Genomic DNA, 26,970 nt, shown 5'->3' on the forward strand with positions numbered 1-26,970 from the left:
ACCTAGGCAGGCCAGATGAGGAAGGATTCCAGACATAATGGTGGCACAACTGTGTCAGTGACAAGTTGCCAGCAACCAGGAGGTAAGCAGATGGTGCTGTTCAAGTGTAGTCTTTCTCTGGGCAACACTCACACCTTCATAACCATGCACTTCCCCCACTTCCTGTGGGAAAAGCTTGGTCCTTTTTACACCATGAGTCAAAAGCAGAACTGAAATAAATTAAAAATAAAAAAGAATACATTTAAAAGGGTCAACTAATGCATGACTTAGTGTAACAATAAAATAAAAATGAGTGTATATATTTTTTTTAAAAAAGCAGAACTGAAACACTTCTATCTCCTATGCACGCTTTCAAGTGCTGTTATTGATCTCGTGCTGAGGATGTGTTTCAGACGGTGCAGCTACAAGATAGGGAAGCTCCAGACAAGGGCCTCTGACTGACAACACTGCAGAGCTGGGGCATCTTCATACACTAACTCCTATGAGATGCAGGACGACTGAATCATCGATGTTTTTATAATTAATTCACAGATATTCTGCTATTGTCGGTAACCCAAAGAAGACTACGCTAATCTTGCCTTCTAAACTCTTCTTGATTCACTTACGTCTATGAGGCAGGAACTGTAATTAATATAGGCAAACTTGCTGAGCTATATTGACAGTTTTAGTTTCAAGGGTATGAAAGAAGTTAGTTCTAACAAATAAACTCATGATGCTTTGCAGGTGCAATGACAATCATGTGGATTTGGCAGTAACTGCATTCCAAAAGCTGGCCCTTTTTCCTTTACCATCTTTGTCATCACATTCTACTATCACTGAGTATTCCTTCCTCTTCATCCCGTCCTGCACCCAACAACATTAAGATTTATGAAGGTGGGAAGGGACCTATGATATTTCTTATCGTGTCAAATTTATTACAAAACATTGTATGTGGGGAGTGATATTTAAGTAGAAAGACATACAGTTATATTGCTAGGGATGTACTTTGAATTACATTGAACATGCTAATGATAATCATGGTGTCGCTCTGTTGGTGGGGTTGCTGTCAAGGTAATTGCTGTGGTTATAATCAAGTTCCGGTATTCTTAGCTGTGGTTGACATTCCAGCGTATTATGTTCTGCAGCCCAGGGAATGATACATTCTCCTTATGGCTCTGTGTTCCCTTTAGTCCCTACATCTATCTCCTGTTGGAGAGGAATCTGACAGTTCTTCCACTAATGATTTTTAACTGTCTCTGGACTGAGAAAAACACAGGCACAGGAAGCAGTGTGATTAGAGTGCAGTAGTGTAGATGAACAACAGGAATTGAGATAAGTATCTATGTACATCTTAAGAACAAACCAGAACATAAGATTTGTTGTTTATAATTTAGTGCTCTCCCTCTGTCTCTGTCTCTCTCTCTCTCTCTCTCTCTGTCTCTCTAGCCCAAAACCCACATGCTTTACTTCCTGCCTCATTTGTTTTTTTTAATATATTTATTGATTATGCTATTACAATTGTCCCATTTCCCCCCCCCTCACTCCACTCCATCCTGCCCACCACCTCCCTCCCACATCCCCCCCCTATAGTTCATGTCCATGGGTCATACTTATAAGTTCTTTGGCTTCTACATTTCCTACACTATTCTTACCCTCCCCCTATTTTCCACCTATCATCTATGCTACTTATTCTCTGTACCTTTCCCCCCCTCTCCCCCTCCCACTCCCCTATTGACAACCCTCCATGTGAGCTCCATCTCTACGGTTCTGTTCCTGTTCTAGTTGTTTGCGTAGTTTCCTCTTGTTTTTGTTTTAGGTGTGGTCGTTAACAACTGTAAGTTTGCTGTCATTTTTACTGTTCCTATTTTTGATCTTCTTTTTCTTAGGTAACTCCCTTTAACATTTCATATAATAATGGCTTGGTGATGATGAACTTGTTTAACTTGACCTTATCTGAGAAGCACTTTATCTTCCCTTCCATTCTAAATGATAGCTTTGCTGGATACAGTAATCTTGGATGTAGGTCCTTGCGTTTAATCTTGGGTAATGGAATTATGATGTGCCTTGGTGTGTTCCTCCTTGGGTCCAGCTTCTTTGGGACTCTCTGAGCTTCCTGGACTTCCTGGAAGTCTATGTCCTTTGCCAGATTAGGGAAGTTCTCCTTCATTATTTGTTCAAATAAGTTTTCAATTTTTTGTTCTTCCTCTTCTCCTTCTGGCACCCCTATAATTCGGATGTTGGAACGTTTCAAGATGTCCGGGAGGTTCCTAAGCCTCTCCTCATTTTTCCGAATTCTTGTTTCTTCATTCCTTTCTGGTTGGATGTTTCTTTCTTCCTTCTGGTCCACACCATTGATTTGAGTCCCAGTTTCCTTCGCATCACTATTGGTTCCCTGTACATTTTCCTTTGTTTCTCTTAGCATAGGCTTCATTTTTTCATCTGGTTTTCGAACAGATTCAACCAATTCTGTGAGCGTCTTGATAACCAGTGTTTTGAACTGTGCATCCGATAGGTTGGCTATCTCTTCGTCGCTTAGTTGTATTTTTTCTGGAGCTTTGAAGTGTTCTGTCATTTGGGCCTTTTTTTTTTTTTTTTTTTTTTTTTTTTGTCTTGGCGACTCTGTTACTTTAAGGGGTGGAGCCTTAGGTGTTCCCTGGGTGGGGCGGGGTAACGCTGGTTGCTAAGCTGTGATGCTCTACGTGGGGGAGGGGCCGATAGGGAGCAATGGCACCCGCTCCACTCTCCACCGGATTTCAGTCACCCCCTCTGCTACCCACAATCAAATTGGGCCCCTCTGGTGCTGGTTCCTGAGTGGGTGGGCCTGTGCACACTCTAGGCCCCTGTGGGTCTCTCCAACGACCTTTCCCCGTGAGGCTGGGAGTCTCCCCTGCTGCTGCCCCAACCCCCACGGGCATTTTCAATCAGAGGTTTGAGGCTTTATTTCCCCCTGCTGGAGCCCTGGGTTACGCAGTCTGCATTCGATCCCCTCTGTTTGTCTGGTTTATCTGTGCGCAAATGTGGGGCCGCGGGGTGCTACCCGCCGCTCTGCCTGCCCTGTTCTCTGCCACTCTGAGTCCAGCCCTCTCGGTTTATCTGTGTGCGAATGTGGGCCACAGGGTCTGGTAGTGGTCAGACTGCCTGCCCCGTTCATCCCGCACTCCGCCAGTCTCGGTCCTGCCAGGGCCATGAGAGTCCTCTCCGCCCCGGTGCCCGTCTCCGCCCCTCCTACCGGTCTGGATGAATGTTTATTTTTTATTTCCTTGGCATCGGACTTCCTTGCCGCTCTATTCTCTGTCAGTTCTGGTTGTGCGAGGAGGTGCAGTGTGTCTACCTACGTCGCCATCTTGGTTCTCCTATTTGTTAAGACAGATTCAGATTCCAAAATGCTTCCAAATGGTGCACGTTCACAGCTACATGCATGCCCCTTGAGACACTTGCAACACTTTCCTCACAGCCTGCACCCCCCATCACACACATGCACTCACACACACACAAATCTCTCTTGCCCCAATTTCATATTGTTAAGAGTATCACAAAATTCCAGTTACCTGGATATCAGAATTATTTTTTACTCCTTGCTTTTCCTAGTTTCCATACCCCATTTAATTCCTTAGTCATATTGAGTCTATCACCTTGGAAATACTTTCTCTTCTTCACTTTCCTGTAAGATCCACTGTAATGCAGCAATCAGCAGTGAGGTGATTGCAGGGACAGGGGACGTTTGAGGTAGAAGAAGGTATTGGTGATGGAAAAATTAAAAGATTAAAATGATTTGTAGTGTCTTTAATTTAAAAGAACTTTCACATATAACATATTTGGGGTCTACTCGCACAGAGCAGGCTTGCAATGCTCCTTGACACCGAAACACATGTTCTACTCATTTTTAAATAAAATTTGTATCTTATCATCTTTAAATTATTTCTTCAAAACTGTTCTACACCAATGATTCTTAAATTAAATTCTTGGATAGTCTGAAACACAGTCACCTGGAAGACCTTTACATAAATACAGATTCCTTGGTCCCACACAAGGAAATTTTTATCCAGGAAATTTAAATATGAATTTTTAAACCTATTTTTAAAGGAAAGCAAATGCATAGACAGAACCTCAAAGTCTTGTGTCACTGTGTTTGAACAACAATGGCTGTCTACCTCAGGATACTGTGGTGAGTAGTAAAAATAATTTGTTGGCCAGTGCTTTGTGAAAGTAAGGGGGCATAGAGATGCCAGGTAGTTAGAAGAATGTTAATGTTTTTACTTTGCCTCCATCATACAGATGTTATATATATATAATATTAGCAAGGGGGTTTGATACTGTTAATGATGGGTATGTGTAGAGAACTGGGGTGGATTTGGGATGTCCTACGACATTAGAGATATAAATGTTCTCTTCAGATAGAAAATATTTTTACAGCAATTACAGCACTTCAAAACTTATCATCGGTGTCCTTTTCAACAATGTATTGTTACATCTGAGGCTGACAACTGGTAAACTATAAATTGAATAGCACCTTTTACTTTGGGTTGGAAATTTGTCCTTTGTTGCTACTTCAGCACAATTCTAGGGAAGGGAAGGATAAAAGAAGATTAAAACTAGTGACTCAAATAAGTGTGCTGGAATTGTTGGACAGTGTTCTACTTTTTACAGATAAGTTAAAATTGGATGAAGTAGATTAATTAAAAAACATCTATATAAATGACAGGTGGAAGGTTTAAATAATTATTAGAAGTACAACACACTGAAAATTATCATGGACTGTTTTAACTGATTTTTAGCAGCACCTAGGTTCTGTCTTTTACTTGAGCAGATCTCTGAATATTTTCCAAATCATAATCATGGCATTACTTCAGTCACCTCACTGTGCAGCTACCTTTGAGTAAATAGCAATTTAACAATCATAATACAACTCCTTGATACATTATTCTCCCATCAAATCTTTAATGGGATTTATTATTGTAGTAATAGCAATCATAATAGCTGTGCATTTTGCTATGTTCTCGCTTTGACCTACATATAGACCAGAGTCATGATGCAGTAATATAATTATGATAAATTTCTAAGTACCAAAAGAATTGGCCATAAAACTATCAGTCATCAAACCCAGTCACATTTTAATATTTGCTCCTTCTCCTCCACTTCCTCAACCATGAAATGAGGATAAGTAACCTATTACATCCTAAGGTGATTTGTGTGACCATTTCTCTACTATCTTTGCCAAAAGAAGGCTCAAGTTACACCACCAATGTTCTTCACCCTCCTAGAAATCTTCCTTATAGAACAATTCTTTTCTTAGCTGTGACAGACATTTAACTACACTAGCATCATCCCTAATGCTTTAGATTTTTAGAGAAAGTATGATAATACAAAATATCTGGGACAAGAAATATAAATCTTCTAAACTTGGTATCTCCAGATTCTGCTAATATACTCTCCTTCTATCTTGTATTTTGCCTGTCTTTCCTTTATCAAACTTATAATCATGTCTTCATTTGAACAGTTACTTGTGTAATGTCTGCTGCCTGCTACAAGTAAGAAAAAAGAGTGAGGTCAGATAGCACTGATGGGAACTTCAGACAGGAAATTTTTATTAATAAATAATTCACAGTTTTGTCCAGAAATGCCCCTTTAATACCTCTCATTTGTTTAGTTTTTATATTTATTTGTTTAGTTTTTATATTTATTGTTTATTGTTACCTCTTTTGAAAGCTAAAATACACAGTCAGGTGAGAAATGGGCTTCGGTTATCTTGGGATCCCAAGTGACAAGAATGTGTTCCTTTTTAAATGATGAAATGAATTTTGATAAAAATATTCAACAAGATCTATTCATATCTCATTCCTGGAAAATTGTGAATTTTTTAAATTAATTTTTTACTTACACTCTTGTGGACATACAGGGATAACCAAGACACCCAAATTTCTTCTTTCATTCATTCACTCATTCATTCATTCATTCATTTTTTATTATCTGTCTGCAGATTGTGTGTTGGAATACCATCTGGGTTACCAGAAAACTGTTGCTGTTAAAAATGGGTTCTTTTGTGGTGTTGTGAGAAAGGAATTTCAAAGGGCAGGCACATGAAAAAGAGCAAAGGTAGTGGTAAGATTTTGGGGGGTGAAAGAAATTAATACACCCTTGGGGATGTAGAGGGCAAGCAGGCACCAGCAGTCAATGCCCTGAGAATCCTGATAAACCTCCATGTTTTCATGGTTGTCCATAAGGAGAAAGCTGTCATCCAACCCACTTCCTCATTTTCCCTGGCCCAGTTGGGGCCCTCCCCCTAACCAATCCCTCCCCTTGACCCACCGAGGTTTGCACACCCTCTCGAATCTGACTGTTTTCTCAGGCTAAATTCTCTTCCTTTGCCATCTTAAATTCTATGGCACATGTCCAAGATTTGTGCTGTGTCACCTGGTGCACGTGCTTATATCTCCTTGGTCCACTGTCACTTGTACTGGGCATGTGCCCAGCAGAGAAATTCCCCCTCTATCCCCCCCACCCCAGATCCTGACATCTGGCCCTCAGTGCCCCAGGGATATTTCCCTGCCAGCTCTGAGAATTAAGTCTGGAAGTCAGAGATCTCCTGGAGTGTGTGAATGCTAATGGTTCCTAGTAAATCAGGCTTACTAGAATGCTGTGACTTCCTAATGAAGCAGCCTCAGTATCTCATTCAGTTTCCCCAGTTTATTTGGCTTCATATTTGATTCAGCTCCTTAGTTTATGATGTTCAATGTTGAATTACCTTTGCACTCTTTCATATTCATAACTAACTACCTACCTATGCTAACATACTTATCCATCTACCTAGTTATTTTAATTCCTACTTCTCTGAAGAAAGAGCTGAGAATAAAAATGCCAAAAGTCAAGGGGATTCCACCAAGTCCTGAATTGCTGAGAAAATCCATTGCAGAAATAATGCCTCTGCTATCTCATTGGAGGAAAACAACTGGCTTATCCCTTTGTTCCCGAAAACTTCCACCACATAGCAAAAGTGAGACTGACCTGGGATATGAGGGGGAAATGATTATCTATACTGTTGTAAAGAAATCCAGCAGTTGTACTTCTTATACTTATTGTATTTCTGTAAATAATGACTCTTTAAAGCAGGGCAGAGTCTGAATTGAAATTTTATTTAAATGAAATATATTTACTACAGAAAAGTGAAAAAATTAGACTAGGAAGTTTTACAGAAATATTTATTTTTTAATTAGCTCAGAATTAAATGAAGTTGTAATTCCTTTATCGAGTTATTTTAGTTCTTATAACAAAGCAAGGATTATAAAGTGAAAGAAAACTACTTGAAATTATTTATTTCAGTCACAGTGAGAGGCCAACTAAAATGAATAGACAGCATACTTGATCACTATTTATGTGCTAGAAATGATGGATGTTATTGAAAGCATTCTGTTATTTAATTTTCACAATAATACATCAAGTAGAAATCTTTTCTTTTTATTGTACAAATGAGAAACTGAGTCTTCTAGAATTTAGGTTAGTTGATTAGGGCTAATATGTAGTAACACCAGAAGTATAATAATAATTTCATCATCACACACACACACAAAACCAGGCTGATATATCACAGGCAGAGCTGGAGTAGTCTTGACAGTAACACAGATGTATCTGGGATCTGAAACAGGAGACTTTGATAAAAAAAAAAAAAAAAAAAGGTCCCTTGTCCCTGTAGGCACAAACCTGTTTCATGAGACACTGACACAGCTTATATTTTTAATAACTAGTAGAAAATATTTAAGTTGAGACATTTATATATTTTATACTTAATGGCATTTTTCTTCTCACAATGATCTTATCTATCATGTAATTTCTATACTGGGATCATTTTAAGAAATAAAATCAGCATTGAAGTATCTTATTCAAGGTTCACTGTGTGTATTTGGAGAGAGTGGACTTGAACTCAGACACTGTGGACACAAAACTCCACTCTTACTACCTATTATTTCTAAAAATTCTCCTTTACTCCTTGATGGATAAGGACACATGCCTGAGGACTCATTCTGTAGTGAATGACTACTACACAAGGCCCTTAATCATATACAAAAGTTCTTGAAAATCTTTCATTCATCTTGCCATTCAGCAGCAGAGGAAATGTGGCTGTAAATATTGGTAGAGATGTGTCACCTCCATAACTGCATTTTTATGAGGCATTAGTCATGTTCTTTGGGAGTATAGAAAAAAAGACGAATTAAGATCCTCAGTTAATGCAAACAAGATTTTGGAGAAATATGACATGAGGCAAATTGTACACCCTCGTGATGAATGATGGGTGATCAGTGGGAAAAAGAGGAAGAGGAGCAAGAAAAAGATGAGAGAATGGTGCAGATAAGCTCAGTTCATTAGATGTATCCAAGGCCAGTGGCCCTACATAGAGGTGGTTGAGGGTGTAACTGATTTAAGAACTTGGAGAACACAGGATCATGGGGCCAGTACATTTCATGCTGAAATATGGAAAAAGTTTCTGAGGAAAGGAACACGAGGAGTATTTATAGATGAGAAACTCATGGTTCGTGATGTTAAAAAATGAGACAGTGCCAGCATCATAGTCTAGGAAAACCCCAACACGACGGGGAGGAAAAGTCAGGGAGAGAGTTAATTTCAAGGGATCAGAGGAGGAAGATTCCACAGAAGCATTATGTTCAAGTTTATTCTCTAATCCTATAACCCAGTAGCCATGCTTAGGTTGATATCTAGAGTAAAAATCTTGACAATTGTTACCTTGTCTAACAAAACTCTTCATGTCTGAGTCAGGGAATTTTTCACCACATACCCCCAAGACACAGGCACGTACCTCTGACACATCTACCTCCCAGTAATGTTTCCCTGATGTAATAAACGGTGAGCCCAGGACACCAAATTGATCATAATCATTATTAGACATCCTCAAAAACAATGCAAAAGAAGATATTCTCATTTGTCTTCGATCCTCAGAAATGACAATCTTTGATTCATCTTTGGGAGGATCCAGGGTCACATGAACTGTAGAAAAATTACAGGGCATAGAAAAACTATGATATGCATATATTTGTGATATTGTAAGGGAGATCCTGAAAGTAATGTGAATGGGAACTGGAAAGAACTTTGTTCTGTTCTTGGGGAGAGTTATAACACTGAAGAAATATAATATATATGTGTGTGTTGAGAGGGAAATCATGGGTCTTAAGACATGAGACCCAGCCCAAGTCAGGTAGTTCAGTTAGAGCATCGTCCTGATATACCAAGGTTGCAGGTTCCATCTCCTGTAAGTACACATACCAGAAGCAAGTAGAACAACAAATTAATACTTCTCTGTCTTTATGCTGTCTCTGTCTCTCTGTTTCTCTCTCTCTCCCCTCTAGCTTTCTCCCTAAAAAATCAATTTAAAACTTGAAAAAAAAAACCTGCACATGACCTAGTAGAAAATGGAAAATTCTATAAAAATATGAGGACAGGGTGGCTTCATGGTACTGTGATTTCTCCTTACCCCAGTAGCGGCGCACATATGGCAGTCCTGAAACGATAAAAATCCATAATAGTAAATAGAAGCAAGGGAGCCAAAACTAAACTTTATTTTCTGTCCAGATCAGGGGGTAGACTAGGAAATATGTGAAGTAGTAAACAGAAGAATGAGAGGTGAACAAGACAGCTGGTCAGTCCCCATTAACTACGGCTACATCATCAGCACACGATATCCATCCTCCTTTGTCTCCTCTATCCACACCTAGAAACTGAACCCTCCTCCCTCTTTCACTCCCACCATCACCAGACGCCCACAGCCACCCACCAGCTCCAGCATTACTCACCATGAAACACTTGCAGCATCCCACTCAGGTCAGGAGCTTGGAACACTCTCTCTTGTTTCTTGGAGGCAGTTTTTGGCTTCTTCAGAGTGAAGGTCTTACTTCTAGACATGACAAAATAAGATTCTCACACCTCTGACTTTTTGGCTGTCCACAACTACTGATTTCTGTCTCTTCACCCCACTAAGCGTTTGAGCCTCCTTCCATGGACCCCTGAGAAAGTGTTGGGAACTGCCCTGCCTGGTTTCAGAATCTGTAAACCCCCATGGCTAAGGCTGAGTGACAGACCTTGGGACCATAAGCCACTAAGGAAACAAAGCTTCTCTCCATGGCAAGGTCCTGCCTCTGCCCACTTTACTTTACCCTGCTTAGCCTTCAGACTGAGCAGCTAGCCAATGACAGGTAAGATTCCTCAAGGGAGGGATGCCCTAAGACAGGCATGGTCACGAAGAGGCCCTCAGGGAAGGACTTGGGGGGCTATAGAAAAAGGGGGCGATGGACCCTCACCCCTCAGCTTTGACATAGCCTGAGTCCTCATTCTGTCTGCAAGAAGTCTCCTAATCTCTTGGCTGCCTTACTTCCCCTGCCTGACTTAAGCCTGAAACAATGACAGAGGTCAGTGCAGCCCTGTGCTGGAAAATGTGAATTCCCTGGGGCGATCAGGCCTAAGAAAGAATACATAAAACTCTGTGAAACCTGCTTTGCTAAGAATGCACTCAATTTTCTGATACGGGTCCAAGCATGGAATGAGTTTATTTCCCAAAGTTTTATAACCCTTTAGCTAACTGACCCTGACTCAGAATAAGCCCTCAGAGTTCTTTGTTTGTTATCTATTCTTTGATCCTTACTGCCTGACAATGACTGATGAGCTTTACCTGTATTCCTGTGCAAATTGAACCCAGTGAAAGCCCATTGAGGAAAAGGCTCTTGGCCCTTCTCCTTTGAAGATCAGCCACCTTTCCTCCCCAAGCAAATCATGCCTTGGTAGACTAATTCTCATCCATGGCAGCCAGGGCGAGGTGGGGGTGGGGGCCCTCAGGGGGACCCCCCCACACACAAGAAAGGAGAGAGCTGAGTCCTGAGGTTGGAGCCAAAGGAAAGTGCTCCTGTCTAACTTTACAGTACACACTGTGTGTTCTTAGGCAGCCCTCGAAGCACACTAATTCCTTTCAAAATGAAAAGCAACCACCGCCTCTCTTAGAATCATACAAAATAACATAATTTTTTTGAAAAGGAAACTTTGGTTCCTTAAAACAAAATAATGGGAGGAAAGCTCACTGAATGGATGTAGAGAGATAATACATGACAGAGAGGTGGCAGAACCTGGCTCCTAGTAATTTGAGAGAGACCTCTGTCCCGTGAGGGATTACTGTCTGGAGGGCATCAGGACTTTAAGTCTGCTCCCCATAGGGAGGCTCTCAGAATAAAATCAGAGGTAGGGTTCTCCGGGGGGAAAAAAAAAGTCACACTTGGAAAAGAAGATGTTATGTATACCCAACTAATAGTGGTCAGCCTTTTATGTGTTTGAAAGAGCTTGTTGCAGCCATATACTTATGCAAATTTAGAGTCAAGGATGAGTCTTTTCATTCTGGCTTCAAAAGTGCATGGTCAAGAGGGATCAGTTGTTTGCACCAGGGCCAAAATATTTTTGCGATTCAAATCTGTCTTGAAAAATAAAGAGAACTGCAAGGAAGGGACCTGGTTTCTTCTACCCCCAAGGGAGAAATTTAAATATAAGAGTCCATTCCAATTCTCTGTGCTTGGCAGGTAAAGAAGACACAACCTACCCCCAACAGATAAAGTCACTTTGAAATGTAGGGAACCTGAGTTAGATACAGGCATGCTGGGTGAATAAAATTCGTGAATTCACATGGATCTGAAACTGCCACATCTCATCTGTAACAGCTCCTTACCCAAACTCTGCAACTCCCTCCTCCCAACCTAAATTCCCCACTACACAAACTGGTCCATTTGCAATAGTTAGAGAATACTCAAACCATGATATGTTAACAGAAATTTAAGATAAAACTACATCTGTATTTTCCTGCCCTGGGAAATATTTTATTCTGATTATCTACCAGATAGCTTTAATGGCTTTTAAGCTCTTTTCACAGCACCAAAGGGCTATCTCTGGTCTCCCACACATACCTTTCCATGATGTCATTCACATCCTAGGGAGAAAAGAGAAAACACCAGTCAAGGAAGTAATAAGCCTCCTCACTTACAAAGCTTCACCATATCCCTATCACCTCTTAATACTGTGGGAATAGAGATGGTCCCAAAGTGAGAGCCGACAAGTTAAGAGAAAACCCAGGTCAATCATTCAAGAAGGCTCATGTGAAGTTTTCAGGTTTCCTAAAAGGTAGAATAAACTTTCACCTTGTGGAACCACAGCATGAGGCTTCTACTACCTGGACATGAAGTATATTTAAGAGGAAAACATGAGGCCCATGATATTTTACCTATGTTCATAAGGCTGTCATGAGATAATTTGAATAAGTCGTGGCTTGTTCATTTATTCAATATGAATATAAAGTGATGTACGATTACTTGTCAAGCACTAGACCATAATTGGCAGAATGAAAGATGAGTAGATACAGTATTCCTCAAGAAGTTTACAACACTTGTACTGAAGATACAAGCAAACAAATGTATTCATGTAGGCTTTTCTCAAGTCTCTGCTCATTTTATACACTATCTATAATTGGCCACATCCACTCCTGAAATTCAACATGTGCAATTGATTTCCAAGTTTTATTTTTACTCAGTTTTGTCTCTTAAATGCAGGTTAATATATTCCCTAGTAAAGAAACTATAGGAACTAGTACCTTTGGATGCTTCATATGTACCTTACTCTTCACCAAATTTCTTCTCCCTTATACCCCTTTTTTCATGTTAATAATATCTCCTCAGTCACTGTCCTAAACACTACAACATTTACCTGCATCTCATTCTCTACGGAGCTAGTTTAGTCCACATCGTTAACAGTTTATTCGTCATCTGAACTTCTTCATCATCACAGATTTATTTCTTGGAATACATGTGTACCAATATATTTGGTCTTCTCTATCTCAGATTGACTTCTTCCATGTCACCAAAAACTAGGCAAAATGCTTGGTTTACACACACACACACACACACATACACACACCATCGCTTTGCTCTATGTATTAGGTATTTGTTGCTACATGATGAAAAACAATTCAAAGTAGATGAAGTAAAGAAAAGGAATTTGGAGAACAGTTTTAATTTTAATCAGAGCTTAATTTTGAAGCTCACCTATGGTAATCAGTATTTGGTCTATGTCATTCTCCAAATTCTATTTATGCTTTTTGTATTGACTTTCTCCTCAGTTCATGAAGAAAATATGAATCTCCTCATATAAATCCCATAAAGAAAAAAAGAACTTGTCTTCCCAGTTATTTCAAATAATTCTGAGGCTTGCATGGCACTGGCCTGCATTGGATCAAGGGCCCATATTAAATCATCACCGTGTTGTGGCTGTAATACAGCCAGCATTGTTGGAGGAAAGTACCCATAGTTTACTGGAATTAACCTCGTATTAATCTGAAATACATCATGATAAAATAGGATGCATATTGCATTTAGAAGGGAAAGCACCACGAAAAATAGGAAATAGTAAACTTAAAATTTTAATCTAAAATTATCTGTTTAACTCGAAAGAAGCTTGTTGATCCACAAGAGAACAGTGAAAATTGCTGGCAAAATAAAGAAGCAAAGAACAATATAAACTAAATAGAGCTACATGAGTATTGCAATAAATATCATTGTCTTAATCTTCCAAATAAAGGCAGAGATTCTTGGACTAGATGAAAGGCAATTTAATCATTGCTAGCTCCATGAGGCTTATTTTAGACTCAAAGATACAAATAGGGCAAAAGTAAATTGATAGAATTTACTGGCTGACACCACACCCTCCTAAAAGGTTGAGAATCAGTAGGAATTTCTTGGGTGCAGAGGGGCCACCTGAGAAATGAGAAGTCCCGGCACCACATCCAGCTCCTCAGCCAGGACTGCCAGTGCTGGGAAGAGGAGTTCTCACAGTATTGAGTTGTGATAACCAGCATGGACTCAATGCAGGTGAGATGGAGGGCTACTGAAACACCTGCATCTTCTTAAAGGGCTCTAGCACAGAGTCACTTTATCACAACTCTTGTCCTAAGCTCCAGAGGGGAGACAGAAGCTTGCAAAGGGCCAGAGACATATGGGGGAAAAACTGAATTGTCTGGCTTCAGGTGAAGGACTGGTAGGGCAACTCTACCAAGGACTAGAGTGCCAGCAGGGGTCATTGTTCTCTTGTGTAGCCCTGTCCATCCACAACCAGCAGGACAGACCAGGGACAAATCTGAGTCTCTATCAACCAGGCTAACACTACTCTTGCCCCATCCTTGTGATTCTCTGAGATACCCCACTACACCTATCAAGCCTCCGACTTAATCTGTTTCAGAGGGTAATCCACACAAGCAGCTGCCTGCCAGCCCATGCTGCAAATTTTCCTAAAATCTCTCAAGATCCACAAACCCCAAACAAGCAGTGGCTGGTCTCAGTGTGCCCTTTCCCTCTTGCTAAGTAGCCCCAGGTTAGCAGTCATGGCAGCCGATCCTAGTGAACTGCATAGCATCTCCAAAGCACCTCTAAGTTCAGCACAGGCAACCACCAGCCACGGATTACTTTGGGGGCTACTAATAGGTGGTGCTGAGATAGACAAAGGTAGTGGCTGAGCTTGGCTCACACCAAAGCCCTTTCCAAGAGGCCCCCAAGTCAACACACCTGGTAGCCAGCTTCAGACCATACCATTTATCACCCAATTGGGGCCACAAATGACACACCCAAAGGATGGACACAGCAGGCACATGAGCCCCGCTAAAGTGAATCCTACTCCATGGAGTCAACTTCTTCACTAGAGTCAATGTCGTTCCTCACAGTCACTCCGCCTGAGGGTCAATCCCAGCCACAAATGTACCAACAGTAATTAAGGCTCAACTACAGCAGGAGAACACACACAACACACAAAAGAGACACCCCTGGAGCTCTGTGCGCATGTGAACACAAAAACAGCAAAGGACACTACTACATAAGGCCACTCAGACAAGACTGGAAGACATGGCAGATGTACCTAATACACAGAAATAAACATAGGGAGGCAGCCAAAATGAGAAGACAAAGAAACGTGTCCCAAATGCAAGATCAGGATAAAACTTCAGAAAAAAGAAGTATTTGGTTTGGAAGTTCTCACAGGGAAAAGAGATGGAAGCAAGAGAGCAATTTTGGAGGAGGTTGATTTTTTCGATTATTTTCTCTTTAACACATTCCAAAATAAACAAAAATGGATGCAAGCTATCCACCAATGCAGAATTCTACACACTGGTTATAAGAAGGCTCACTGAACTTAGGGAAAGAATAGATGGTCTCAATGAGAACTTCAGCAGAGAAACAGGAAACATAATGAAGCAGATAGAAAGCATAAAAAAGACCAACTGAAGGATGAATAATGCAGAGAGATAATCTTAAAAGCAGCAAGAGAAATGTAATCTCTTAACTATAAGCTTCTCATAAGTCTATCAGCTGATTTCTCAACAGAAACTTTGCAGGCCAGAAGGGATTGGCATTAGGCAAGTGATGAAAAGCAAGGCCCTACAACCTAGATTACTCTAGACAGCAAAGTTATCATTTAGAATTGAAGGAGACACAAAGAGCTTTCCAGATAAGAAAAAGGTTTACAAGAACGTTAAAGGCAGAGAGATGCAAATTAAAACCACAATGAGGTATCATCTCACACCAGTCAGAGTGGCCAACATAAACATATCCACAAACAAATGTTGGAGAGGATGTGGAGAAAAGGGAACCCTAGTACACTGTTGGTGGGAATGCAGACTGGTGAGGCCACTGTGGAAAACAGTATGGAATTCCCTCAGAAAACTAAAAATGGAACTGCCCTTTGACCCAGCAATTCCGCTGCTGGGATTATACCCTAAGAACCCTGAAACACCAATCCAAAAGAACCTGTGCACCCCAATGTTCATAGCAGCACAATTTACAATAGCCAAGTACTGGAAGCAACCTAAGTGCCCATCAGCAAACGAGTGGATCCAAAAACTATGGTATATTTACACAATGGAATTCTATGCAGCAGAGAGAAAGAAGGAGCTTATACCCTTTGCAACAGCATGGATGGAACTGGAGAGCATTATGCTAAGTGAAATAAGCCAGGCGGTGAGGGACAAATACCATATGGTCTCACCTTTAACTGGAACATAATAAATAGAAAGAAAAAAAAAGGCAAACAAAATATAGCCAGAGACATTGAAGTTAAGAACAATCTAACAATGGACAGGGGTGAGTGGGGAGGGGACAGTGAGGAGAGGGGATTACAGGAACTACTATAAAGGACACATGGACAAAATCAAGGGGGAGGGTGGAAGTGGTGGAGGGATGGGGGTTTGGCTGGGGTGGGGTGGAGGGATGGGGAGAAAAGCCACACAACTGTAATTGAATAACAATAAAAAATTAAAATTAAAAAGAAAAGAATGTTAAAGGTACTTAAGAAGTAGAAAAAAAATTATAATGGCATCTATATTCCCTTTCACAATGAATGCACAATACACATTTTCAAATTTATATAAAATTTGTTGTATATACTACATTTTAGGTTATAAAGCAAGTGTCAATACACTTACAAAATTAAAATAGTAAAATATATGCTTTTTGATTAGGAAGGAATTAAATTTAAAATATTCAGAAAAATTATAAAATCATCCAGTTTTAATTAGATGTTTCAAAGATAACAAGAGTTGAAAAACAACAAAAATAAAATCACAAAATAAATTTGAATATAAGTTAGATTGAATCAAAATAACAAGTAAATAATCCAGAAGTAAAGAAAATAGCAAAAACAATGTATTTATATCCTTTAAAATGATACAGGAAAGATTGTGTCAAATCAATGGTCTAAAGTCTCACTTTAAGAAACTAGAGAAATAACAGCAAATTAAACACAATACACTTATATGAATACACACACTCATTATACATGTGAAAATACACAAACATAAAGGAAACAATATAATTAAGAGCAGAAATCAATGATATGGGAAGGTTAAAGTAGATAAATGAGTAAAACAAAGTTTATTCTTGAAAAACATCAGTAAAATTAACCAAACATAACCAAATAGACCAAAAAGGAAGAAAAAGCAAATCACCTTATAAGAAATAAATGAGGGGACATTACTGTAAGTACTATAAAAATGAAATAGATTCTAAGGGATTATAATGACTAACTTCATGTTTACAAATGACAACTTAAAATGGCCAAATTTCAACAAAGATGTTCATTATTAAAATCTGACTCAAGAAATGTTTAAAAACTTAAGAAAAATTAATACAGTGAAATATATATATATTTGTGGTTATATATTTGTATATGCAATAAATTTATATATTCAACAGAATATATATATTTTATTGTACTATGTATGTATTCAATATATAAATTTATATATTCAATAAATATATATGTACATATATTTTTTAAACCCTTCCAAAAAGGAAAGGTCCAGTGTGAGATAGTTTCATTGGTGAATTTATTGAATTATTAAAGAATAAAAAATACCAACCTTTCACAATTGCTTATTCAAAAAATACAGAAGAGAAAAATCTCAAGTAATTCTCAGAGGAAAAAACAAAACCAAAACTCCTGGAGCATGAGGAGGTATCTGAAGACTGTTCTAGGCTAGATCACAGATATAGGGGCCTATAGAATATAATTAGAAACAATGAATCTTCTCTCTACAGTTCAATTTTTTACTGCAACTAATACATTATTGAAAACAAGATTTTCCTCGTTATTCATACATTCAATTATTTTTATGACCTCTGAAATAGATGCAAGAAAGGTCACTGCGAGACCATGGGAACCTCAGTGTTACCAGCAGAAACAGCACAGCCACACAGCACAGCAGGAAACTTAGTCTTCATTTTTCTCAAGTTCAAATGCTGGGGCTTCTTCCCAACTCTTACCTGCAGCATTTTCACCATTGATCCCTGCAGCCGATGCTCCAGCTCTGACATGAGATCCCTCAACACCAGGCTTTGCTGGACCAGCTCACTCTCAGACTGTTCCAGGTCATGGAGAACATCTCCCTCCTCCTTTGCCAGCTTTTGCAGCTCCTTCTGCTCTTCAGTGTCCAGGAAACCTCTCAGTTTTTTATAATAATCCCGGACAATTTGGCTCTCATTTTGTATTAGATTCTTCAGGAATGAGAAAGAGAGAGGGACTCAGGCTATCAGGCAGAGGCTAGGAGCCAGAAAAAAGAAGCATTTGATTTGGAAGTTCTCACAGGGGATGGTAAAGGAAACAGGAGAGCGATTTTGAGGGAGGCTGATTTTTCCTATTATTTTCTCTTCAACACATTCCAAAGTAATGGCCTCAAGTCTGCATTATTGAAGCCAGTCTTGAAGCAAACTAGGACACCTGGTGTGGCTCAGCTTTCACACAGCTGTCCAGGACACTCATGCCTCCCTGAATTACTCCTGACCCCCACCCCCACCCTCAACCTAACATAGAGTACTGGGGAACAGAGCCATGTGCCATGGGAAATTGTCCTCCCCTGGAAGAGTTCAAGGCTCAAAATAATGACAGCAGTGAACACAGCTTTCCACTAGCCATCCTCAGCAGATACTCTCTCTGAGAACCACTAAACTACAAATATCTGTTAATTTGTGAGAGGTTCTAATTCTGCCCCATCCACACCAGGAAAAGGATAAAGAATGCCTGATCAGTGACTGGACATATTGACTGTCAGGGAACATGAGGAAGGGAGGTCCTTGAGACTAAAACGCAAGGACCTGCCCAGATTTTTAATCTAACTCCCTCAAAAAGAGTCTCCTCTTACCTTCCAGGAAGTTCTCTTTTTTTTGAAGCCAGTGTCCAACTTCTTCGCTACCAGCTCTTCAGCCTTCAGCCTGTCCAGAGCTGCCTGTAGCTTTTTCTGTGAGGGAGGAATCACACCAGAGTCTAGCTGTAGGCTTTCTCAGCAACAGAATAGAGAACAAAGGGAGAAAAATCAGGCTGGTCTCTGAAGAGACAAGAGTTTACAGGAACTGTGAAACAGCAGTTAGAATCTGTGACTTGAAGGAAGCCTGATGTAGTGAATGTGTTCTTTAAGACTCATGGGATAGAAGCCACCATTCCCATGTCAGGAGAAGACTGATTCTCTTTGTCCTAGAAGAAACCTGATCCTGTAGTAAGGAAAGAATTTAGGCATCAATCCACCCAGCTGCCCACTTACCCCTCCTGTCCAAAGGGGCAATGACAGCTCTGCTTTGGCACCAAACCTCCACCTATTAGCACAAGCTATAAAAATATCTACTTCTTGTTTGAGTCTGCTCATCATTTCTTAATTGCGTGGAATGCACAGAAATATCCTTCAGGCCATAGAAGGTGAACATAGGGACAAAAGTGATCTCAGGGCTCAGGACTATGGTAGCAAGGTAATTAGAGCCAAATGCAAAGTAGACATTTCCCAACAAGTACTATTTTCTGTGCTGTCTTTCCTCCATCCTGGTCTGTTACCTGGTACTCCTGGGCAACCTCCTCCATGAGGAGAGTGTGGTGACCTCGGTGCTCTTGAGACCTCTCGCAAAGCCAGCAAATGACCTTCCCATCCTCCTTACAGAAGAGCAGGAGTTTCTCTCCATGGCTCTCACAGAGATCTCTCTTTTGCTCCTCCTCTGGGCTCAACTTGACCTTTTGAAGCTTCTCCACTATGTTGGCCATATGCCGATTAGGCCGCAGGTTCCCTGGGTGGTAACTGCTTTGGCACACAGGGCATCTGCTCCCTCCTTCTTTGCTGACTGTGGACTCCTTGTTGTTTGCAGTGATGCAGGCTTTGCAGAATGTGTGCCCACAGTCCAGGCTCAGGGGTTCTGTCAGGAGCTCCAGGCAGATAGGGCAGATCACCTCCTCCTTTATGCTCAACAGGATTCCTGAAGCCATCACACTATGTCCTGATCTGAAGCTCCTCTGGCTCACAGATTTCTGCCAGATTGGAAAGATTAAAGGGGGCAGAGTAAGAAAGGTAAGAATAAATGATGCTAACTATGTAAAAATCACAGACAGAGCAAGAACATCATTGAAGTACAAAAAAGAAAAGGTAAAGAGACAAGGAAAGGAGCTTGGTGACCTGGTGAAAAGGACAATTCATAACAATTTTAAATACTCTTCATTCATCTCACATGATGAATTTCATTTTTATCTGCAATGATGGTTATTGTCCTTTACTTTTACAGAACAAAAGGATGACCTAAGGCCTTTTTACCAATGTCCTCGTGTGATCCCACATCTCTCCTGCTTTTTCTTTCCCATGTGCAAACACAGCCTCGATGATGAAAGCACCAAACCCCTTATGCATCTGAACTTATATACCTGCTCTTTTCTCAGCATGCAATTCGGCCCGTGGTATAAGGAGGACTTGCTCTATTCCTTCTGTTAATCTCTCCTTACATGTTCATTTATCAGAAAGACCTGCTCTGACTGCTTAATTACAGTGTAACCATTGCCATCATTTGTTGAATGTTTGAAATGACTTCTCTTATTATCATGACATAATACGTGAGAATGTGTTTTGTACGTGGCAGGAACAAACTCTTTATCAGATGTGTACATAGAGATAGTGAGTGACTTACAAAGATTATCACTCTTCAACATGCATAGTTGCAATGAACCTAATGTATTCAGGGTCCCCTTCAGAGGTCTGATCCTACCACACTGAGTTAATCAAAGACATAACAGGTAACTTAGAAGGTTCTGGCAAGTGTTGTGTTGATAAATGGTAAAGTCTCATGGTTGCCTGGAAAATGTGCCAAGGACATTGACAGGAGCCCCAAAGTGGTATGTATGTGGATGATATGGAGGGAGATGGCATAAATATACTCATAAGAACACACAAGCACACACCTGGAGAAATAATGACAGGGGATTTAAGAGTTGGAAAATTTTAGTTTAAGGTAAATAGTTATAAGCTTAGTAAGTAATGTATATGTTAAAGCTTTTGGTTCGGAAAGTACAGATAAGGCCCATCTTGACTCTTGGGAAAACAGCTGACCTCCTGGAGCACTGCTAAGATTATGGCCTGGGGACAAGTGGAGGCATCTGGCCTTTGTGTTCCAGGGGGAGACAGAAGACCACCTGACCACCCACATGTGGGAATAGCTAACTGCCCAGGGTGAGAATACTGCAGTTTTTTAAATCTAATTTTCCCTGAATTTCAAAACCTCTCACACAACTTTGTTCTCTGTTATGAAAATGCTAGATGGAAAGGAAATGTAAGATGGTCTGTTAGGGTAGGAACCTGCCATCTTCCCAGATCACCAGCCATCTGAATAAAGTGCCCATAAGGATTCAATCTCTGTCTCTGCTTATTGGGTTTGGTAGTGACAGGCAGCCCAAATGCCAGTGTCTTTTCCAGTTTCAATATGAACACAGATTAAATGAATATCTGCCCTGGGAAAGAAGTCTCAAATATTAGGAAAGGTCGTTAAACTAATTCTTAATGACTATGAATTACATGCTAACAACTAAACTAATACCCACAAACAAAATGATGAGTCTAAACAGAGAGTTTGAACCACTATGACCCTGACATTCACCTGGAAAGTAACAGTAAGTTAAATAACCAGCCGACAAGCTGATGTGAGAAACACTACTAGACAGGTGTGCATGCTGTTGGGAAATCCAACAATGGGGACAGATAGTCGGTTGTCCAGCAATTCCAACTTCAAAACAAAAGGGCTGAACTGAAAGCTAAAGAAGGGGAAGGAAATACGGCATATGAGTGAGGAAAAAATATATTAGGGAAAGAAATGTCCTGTTCATGAAAGTTGTACCACCTTGTGTGAGTTTGGAAATGACAGTGTAGCTGGTATACAAAAAACTGCTAGGCTTTCGGTATCACATAAGCCTGTAGTTACCATGATATATGGCACTTCCCCAGTTATGTAATATTTAGGGGCTCTTTTCCAAGAGCAAGAGAAATTATCCATGTTTTGCCCACAGAGAGAGGAGGGACATAAATAGCTTTGCCCTTGCGTGGTGGTGTGTTAGATGGAGCCACTGTGGGAATGGGAAGATGAGTCGTGCACAGTTGCCCAGGGTAGAGAAGATAAAGCTTTCAGGACAAGGAAGGAAGCAAATGCAGAGCAGGGAAAACAGTGAGACATAGGATTAGGTAAGAGGAAAAGATGGCAGTTAGATTAGGTACCTGGGAACAAAGAGTCAACATCAGGCTCTTTCTTCCTGTACAGATAATGGCTTACTCTTCTAATAAGTTGGGTATTTGGTTTTGGTTTTGTTTTCTGAGAGTCTTATGAGGCTATATATAATACAGTGGAAGTTCAGCTACATTGCAAGGCCGTATTATTGGCAGCAAAAATAGCCGGATGTGGAAAGTGCATTTGAGGACTTCCTAGAGAATTTAACTGCCAGTTAATAGGCTTAGATTTCATTTTGCATAACAGGATCATGACTTTTATAACCAACACTGTCTCTTTTAGGCCCTTGGATGCTGTACTTATGGGCTTTCACAAGGAAAACAGTACACTGTAGCTCTGGTCTTATATAACCTAAGCTGACTTCACACATATCCACTGTATCTGGTTTCTTAAAAGGCTGAGAGAACAGGAATGAAGGACCTTCTATTATAGTACTGTGAAGACCATCACTGAGAGCTCACCTGAGGCAGCCATTGTTGACATGCTGTTTCCTGTCCTGTATCCCTAGATTGGCTAAGTACCTGGCAATTTATATCTTATCAGGTCATATCAATGGGAATGACCATCACAATTGGAAAAGATGCTGGTGGTCATTTAAAGAGAGTATCACAGAGTGGTATCACAGTGATGCTCATTCTCCCACCTGGTCTCAGTATGGCCCAGTCTAGGCTCAGAAGTTCTCTCAGGAGCTCCAAGTAAATGAGACTATGAAACAATAAAAAAGAAAGATAAAATCTCAGTAGATATTCATCTCTCAATGGTTGCCAAACTTTGATGGTAACGGAAATACCTGCAGTATGAGATAAGGTATTCTCTTTGTTTGGTGCTAGGAAGGGAAATGTTATAAAGGCTGTATGAAGATGAATTTAGATCTGCTAACACTGTCCACTGGTGCCATGTTCATCACACATGAAGGGCACCTGATAAGAAATGAGGTTGAAGGAGAACCAGAAGTGTATTCCACCTAATGGTCCATATACTGAAAACAGCCCAGAGGCCATATGCAGGCAGCCTCTGGTTGCAGAGATTGTGGTCCAGATCAGGCTCTGATGAACTGCAAGATCAGAGGTAGGCATTGCATCAGGGGTAGATATTAAATGATGTCTACCTGTGTTTACAGTGCAAGCATGATCCATATATGGGGTAGGGAAATCCAATTATTTGTCATCCCATTCAACATCCAACCAATCCTGAGACACAACAAGAGCTTATAGAGAAGGGAAGTGCTGATCAAGCATTCAGCCTTGGGGCTGCAGAGTTTAGTTTTATAGTGTGGCTACAAGGACCTAAGGTCAAATCACCTGTTGGTATGGGACACAGAAGAAGAAAGTGCAGAGGAGCTTGAGTTCTCATAGATGGAGACTGACCCTCCTCCATCCCCTCCCCCAACCATGCCCCACAACCTGAAGAGTGACTCCAGGGCTCCAGAGCAGGCAGGAAGATGCCTAAATATGGAACCACGAGTGGTGCCTGCGCTGCAGGGATATCACAACTGCCTAGACCATCCCTGAGGACGTAAGGGTTTGTGCCCCACATCAGGCTACCTGACCAAGAGATCTATGCCCCAGAGCTGAACCCTCAAAACGTCTGCCTTCAAAAACAAACAAGATTTATGCCCAGGAGAACCCTAGAGGTGTAGGGCACAGGAGTTTCCCTCTTAAATGGCTCCAGGAAAGCATTTAAAGGACTTGCAGAACTTGTGCCAGGACGCGGGGCAGAAGCAGAAGTTTGAGAAGTATATAGACCAGGAAAGAGATCCATCTCCTGCAAGAGAAGTGGAAGCCTGTTGGGCCCACACCACAGGCGGAGATGTGGTGTGGGGGCCACAATGCTGATCCAAGCAGTACCTTGCCAGAGAAGGGCTGCATCTCCCTCTAACCTGTAGGTGGCGCTGATTATAACTGCTCCATCCCTTTGCTGCAGCGGTGCAGTCAGAATTGACTGCGGAATGCCGGCATCCCACTCCTCTCCTCCCGCAGGGCTACACCTCTGCGCCACCTTCGCGACTTTACCGGCGCCACCCCACCACTGCATCCCATTCCGAACCTTTCGGCCCAGGCAGTGTTCACAGGGAAAGCCCCTTGAGCACCTGGCTATGATGGCTGTGGTGCCGTTCTGTGCCCCAAATTCTGTAACAGTATTCTCGGCAGGCTACCACCCTCCAGGCACTGCACAGAGGGCAGAAGGAAACTCACCCGCAATCTTCCTGGGAATAAGGCCTGTTCACTTGTTCTGGAGTTCCAGTCTGAGGGGCAGTCATGCGCAGGATTCACTCTCCACACCAGGGGCCTGTTGTGCACAGAGAAGATACGGAGGAGCAGAGTGAAAATGAAAGTTAGATTCTTAGGGGAGGAGCAGGGAAGGAGAAAATCTGTGAACCAATGAGGGGCATTCACATAAGGCCCCTAAAATACTAAGCTTGTGCCTGGGTCACAGGGGCCAGCGAATATACTCTTAATTCTAGCTCTTCTTATGGCTGTCAGAATAATTCATCTTCGGAGAATTAGGCTTCCCTAAGCTGTGTACTGTCCCACGCATCAACCTCATCTTGGTACCTTATGAACGCGGTGTTCTGAGGAGGGAATAAAGTCTGTCTTTTACCACAGTGAGGACCCACGCTGAAAGCTCACCTGAGTCCATGATACTGGCAGCTCTCCTGTCCCGTAGGCATCAGCTGAAGGAAGTGAATCTGCCCATTTGTGTCCTGTTAGGTCATGTGAGAGGGAATGGCTGCTCAGATCTGAAATTACCCCAGATGGTCAGTGAGAGGGGCTCTCCCAGACTGGTAGCAGGGCGATGCAGACTCTCAGAACCTGGCTTCAATAGGGACAAAATGACACCTTTTCCTAAACAGACTGCAGACATCAAATTACATGAACTGTCCTTTGGGGGGCAATGTCATCAAACACTGTGGAACAAATAATCTCCATAGTCCTGGCATAATAAAAAGCAAAAAGGAACGTAGTGGTGATGGATGATTTCATGGGTCACTACGACTGGCCACAGGATGCCCAGAGGAAACATTTGTCAATGTAAGACACATTGGAACCTGTAGAGAATTTTTGCCCAGTTGATTTGAGCCTCACTGACAACAATTGCCAGGAAGCACAGCCAATGGATTGAGAAATGCTCCAGAGAATGGCAGTTTAGCACCTTATTTTCCACATTACAAGCAGAGAAGACATAAGGGGGTTGCGTGAAATCCATTCAACATTTGCTGTGTACTCTATGAGCTACAGTAGGAAGTTTCCAGGAATATTGTTTACTCCATAAAATGAACCATCTTTCAGCACTCCAATTTTAGCTCGTGTGCATGTTAAAGTTCAGTATAGGTAATTAAGCTCCTATAGGTAAGATTGGTTTCTGACTGTGTCCAACCATGTCTGTTTGCCTGGGACAGAGGTCCCCCTTTTGTTGCCGTATTCTGTTTCCCTCTGCATCTGCCCGTTAGAACCGCAAAAGAAGTTTCTTCATTTGTTTGTTTGTTTGTTTGTTTTGAAGCAAGGAGCATTCTCGAGTCTGGGTAATTTGTCTGTTTAACGCTGCCTGACCAGCCACAGCGTCGGCTAGACAATTTCCCTTTGCTTCCCTGGTGGCAGCTTTAGAAAGTCTTGGTGTTTTGATAATTGCCAATTGTTTCCATTTTTGTATGTCATTTAATAATTTCACAATCTACTTTCCATTCTTTATGAGCTGTCCTGAGAATATTAAGAAGCCTCGCTGCTTCAACAATATTCTAAAGTTCTGATTGGCTATTTGATATTTGGCCAATTTGAAAGTCCTAGTTTAAAAATTTATTAGGCTTGGTGGGCAGATCTTATTCAGATAAATAGGAACTTTGATAGGTCCACCATGGAAGTTGTTGCATATCCAGGTCGATAATATTCCTGTTTATTTTTCAAAGATCCACCTGTAAACTAAATTAATCAGCATTATCAAGGAGTTTGCAATAAACCATTTCTAGGAACTAGAAAGTGGTCAGGTCAATTTGGTTTTAATAAGACATATAGAGGCCATGCTATTAGTAAAAATTTGGAATCCAACTGTGACAATATTCAGTCAAACCCAGGAATCTTCTCAGCTGATTTCTTATTTTTGGAAGAGGAGGAAATAGGATTCCTCTTATTTCTTTCACAGTTAATTAGTAGCCCATCCTTACAAATCAGATAACCAAAGTATTTTAACTGCGGTAAATAGAATCAGAGCTTGTCCTTTGACATTCTATTGTGTTCTTCAAAGAATCTAGTAATTTCTTAGTGTATAAACTAAATTATCCGCATATTGGATTAAAGTACAATTTCTAGGAAATTTAACATCATCTAAATCAGTTTTCAGTATCTAACACAATAGATGGGACTCTCCCGTATATACTAGGGTCATTACTGTCCAAGTAAAATTGTAATCTTCCCAGCTGAAAGCCAAGAGGTATGCAGTTAGAATATAGTTACTCTTATTCTTATTATTTTGGCAAAGCCACCCAGGTAGTCTCAAGCATCTCAAATAAGCCTACCTAATTTGAAAACTCTTCTTCTGTAAGGAGAGAGAATAAATCCTTGATGTATTCCAGGGTCTATTGGAACAACTCAAAGTCATTTCTAGGTTAAAAGTCTCTTAAAATTTAAGCCTTGGGAAGGTTCATCAAGCCAAGTGAATGAAAAGACCATTACATAAACCATTTTGTAAATCTGGGAGAAAAAATAATTTATGGTGACAACTTTCAAAGACATCAATCAAACTTAAAGCAGTTTTAAAACTAAACACCTTGTCTAGACCACAGGGTCTTCCTTAATCTATATAAATATTTAATTTCTTTAAGCCAATAAAACATTACACCCAAGTAATACCATCTGGAGACAGAAGAAAACACACTACACATAATATACAGATGAACACATATCAATCACATTAA

The 26,970-nt window shown here is 40.8% G+C and overlaps 1 protein-coding gene across 3 annotated transcripts; it reads right to left on the minus strand.

Annotated features, from left to right (window-relative positions):
* Nucleotides 1-7,099: 7,099 nt before the first annotated feature.
* On the minus strand, nucleotides 7,100-24,378 carry LOC112317587 (tripartite motif-containing protein 5). Of its 3 annotated transcripts, XM_045183607.2 has the most exons (9): nucleotides 24,257-24,371; nucleotides 22,705-22,766; nucleotides 19,366-19,830; nucleotides 18,686-18,781; nucleotides 17,811-18,041; nucleotides 11,922-11,944; nucleotides 9,777-9,877; nucleotides 9,458-9,484; nucleotides 7,100-8,973 (listed from the first exon to the last, which is right to left on the minus strand). In XM_045183607.2, exons 3-9 carry the CDS (start codon nucleotides 19,786-19,788, stop codon nucleotides 8,390-8,392), a joined length of 1,485 nt encoding a protein of 494 aa, XP_045039542.2. In that variant the 5' UTR covers nucleotides 19,789-19,830; nucleotides 22,705-22,766; nucleotides 24,257-24,371; the 3' UTR covers nucleotides 7,100-8,389. The 3 variants fall into 3 exon arrangements, with proteins under 3 accessions (XP_045039542.2, XP_045039541.2, XP_045039540.2); XM_045183606.2 differs by lacking the exon at nucleotides 22,705-22,766 and having other exon boundaries at nucleotides 24,257-24,378; XM_045183605.2 differs by lacking the exons at nucleotides 22,705-22,766; nucleotides 24,257-24,371 and adding an exon at nucleotides 20,111-20,171.
* Nucleotides 24,379-26,970: the final 2,592 nt, after the last annotated feature.

This window comes from Desmodus rotundus, chromosome 5 (assembly GCF_022682495.2).
Source record: "Desmodus rotundus isolate HL8 chromosome 5, HLdesRot8A.1, whole genome shotgun sequence".
In the NCBI taxonomy this organism is placed as follows: Eukaryota; Metazoa; Chordata; class Mammalia; order Chiroptera; family Phyllostomidae; genus Desmodus; species Desmodus rotundus.

Excerpts from the sequence above, each read along its gene's own strand:
- LOC112317587 (XM_045183605.2), bottom strand. The coding sequence starts at position 20,134 with ATGTGGGATCACACGAGGACATTG. Across the intron at positions 19,831-20,110 it reads GGGATCACACGAGGACATTG|AAATCTGTGAGCCAGAGGAG; the intron begins GTAAAAAGGCCT and ends CCAATCTGGCAG. Across the intron at positions 8,974-9,457 it reads ATATGTGCGCCGCTACTGGG|TTCATGTGACCCTGGATCCT; the intron begins GTAAGGAGAAAT and ends ATTTTTCTACAG.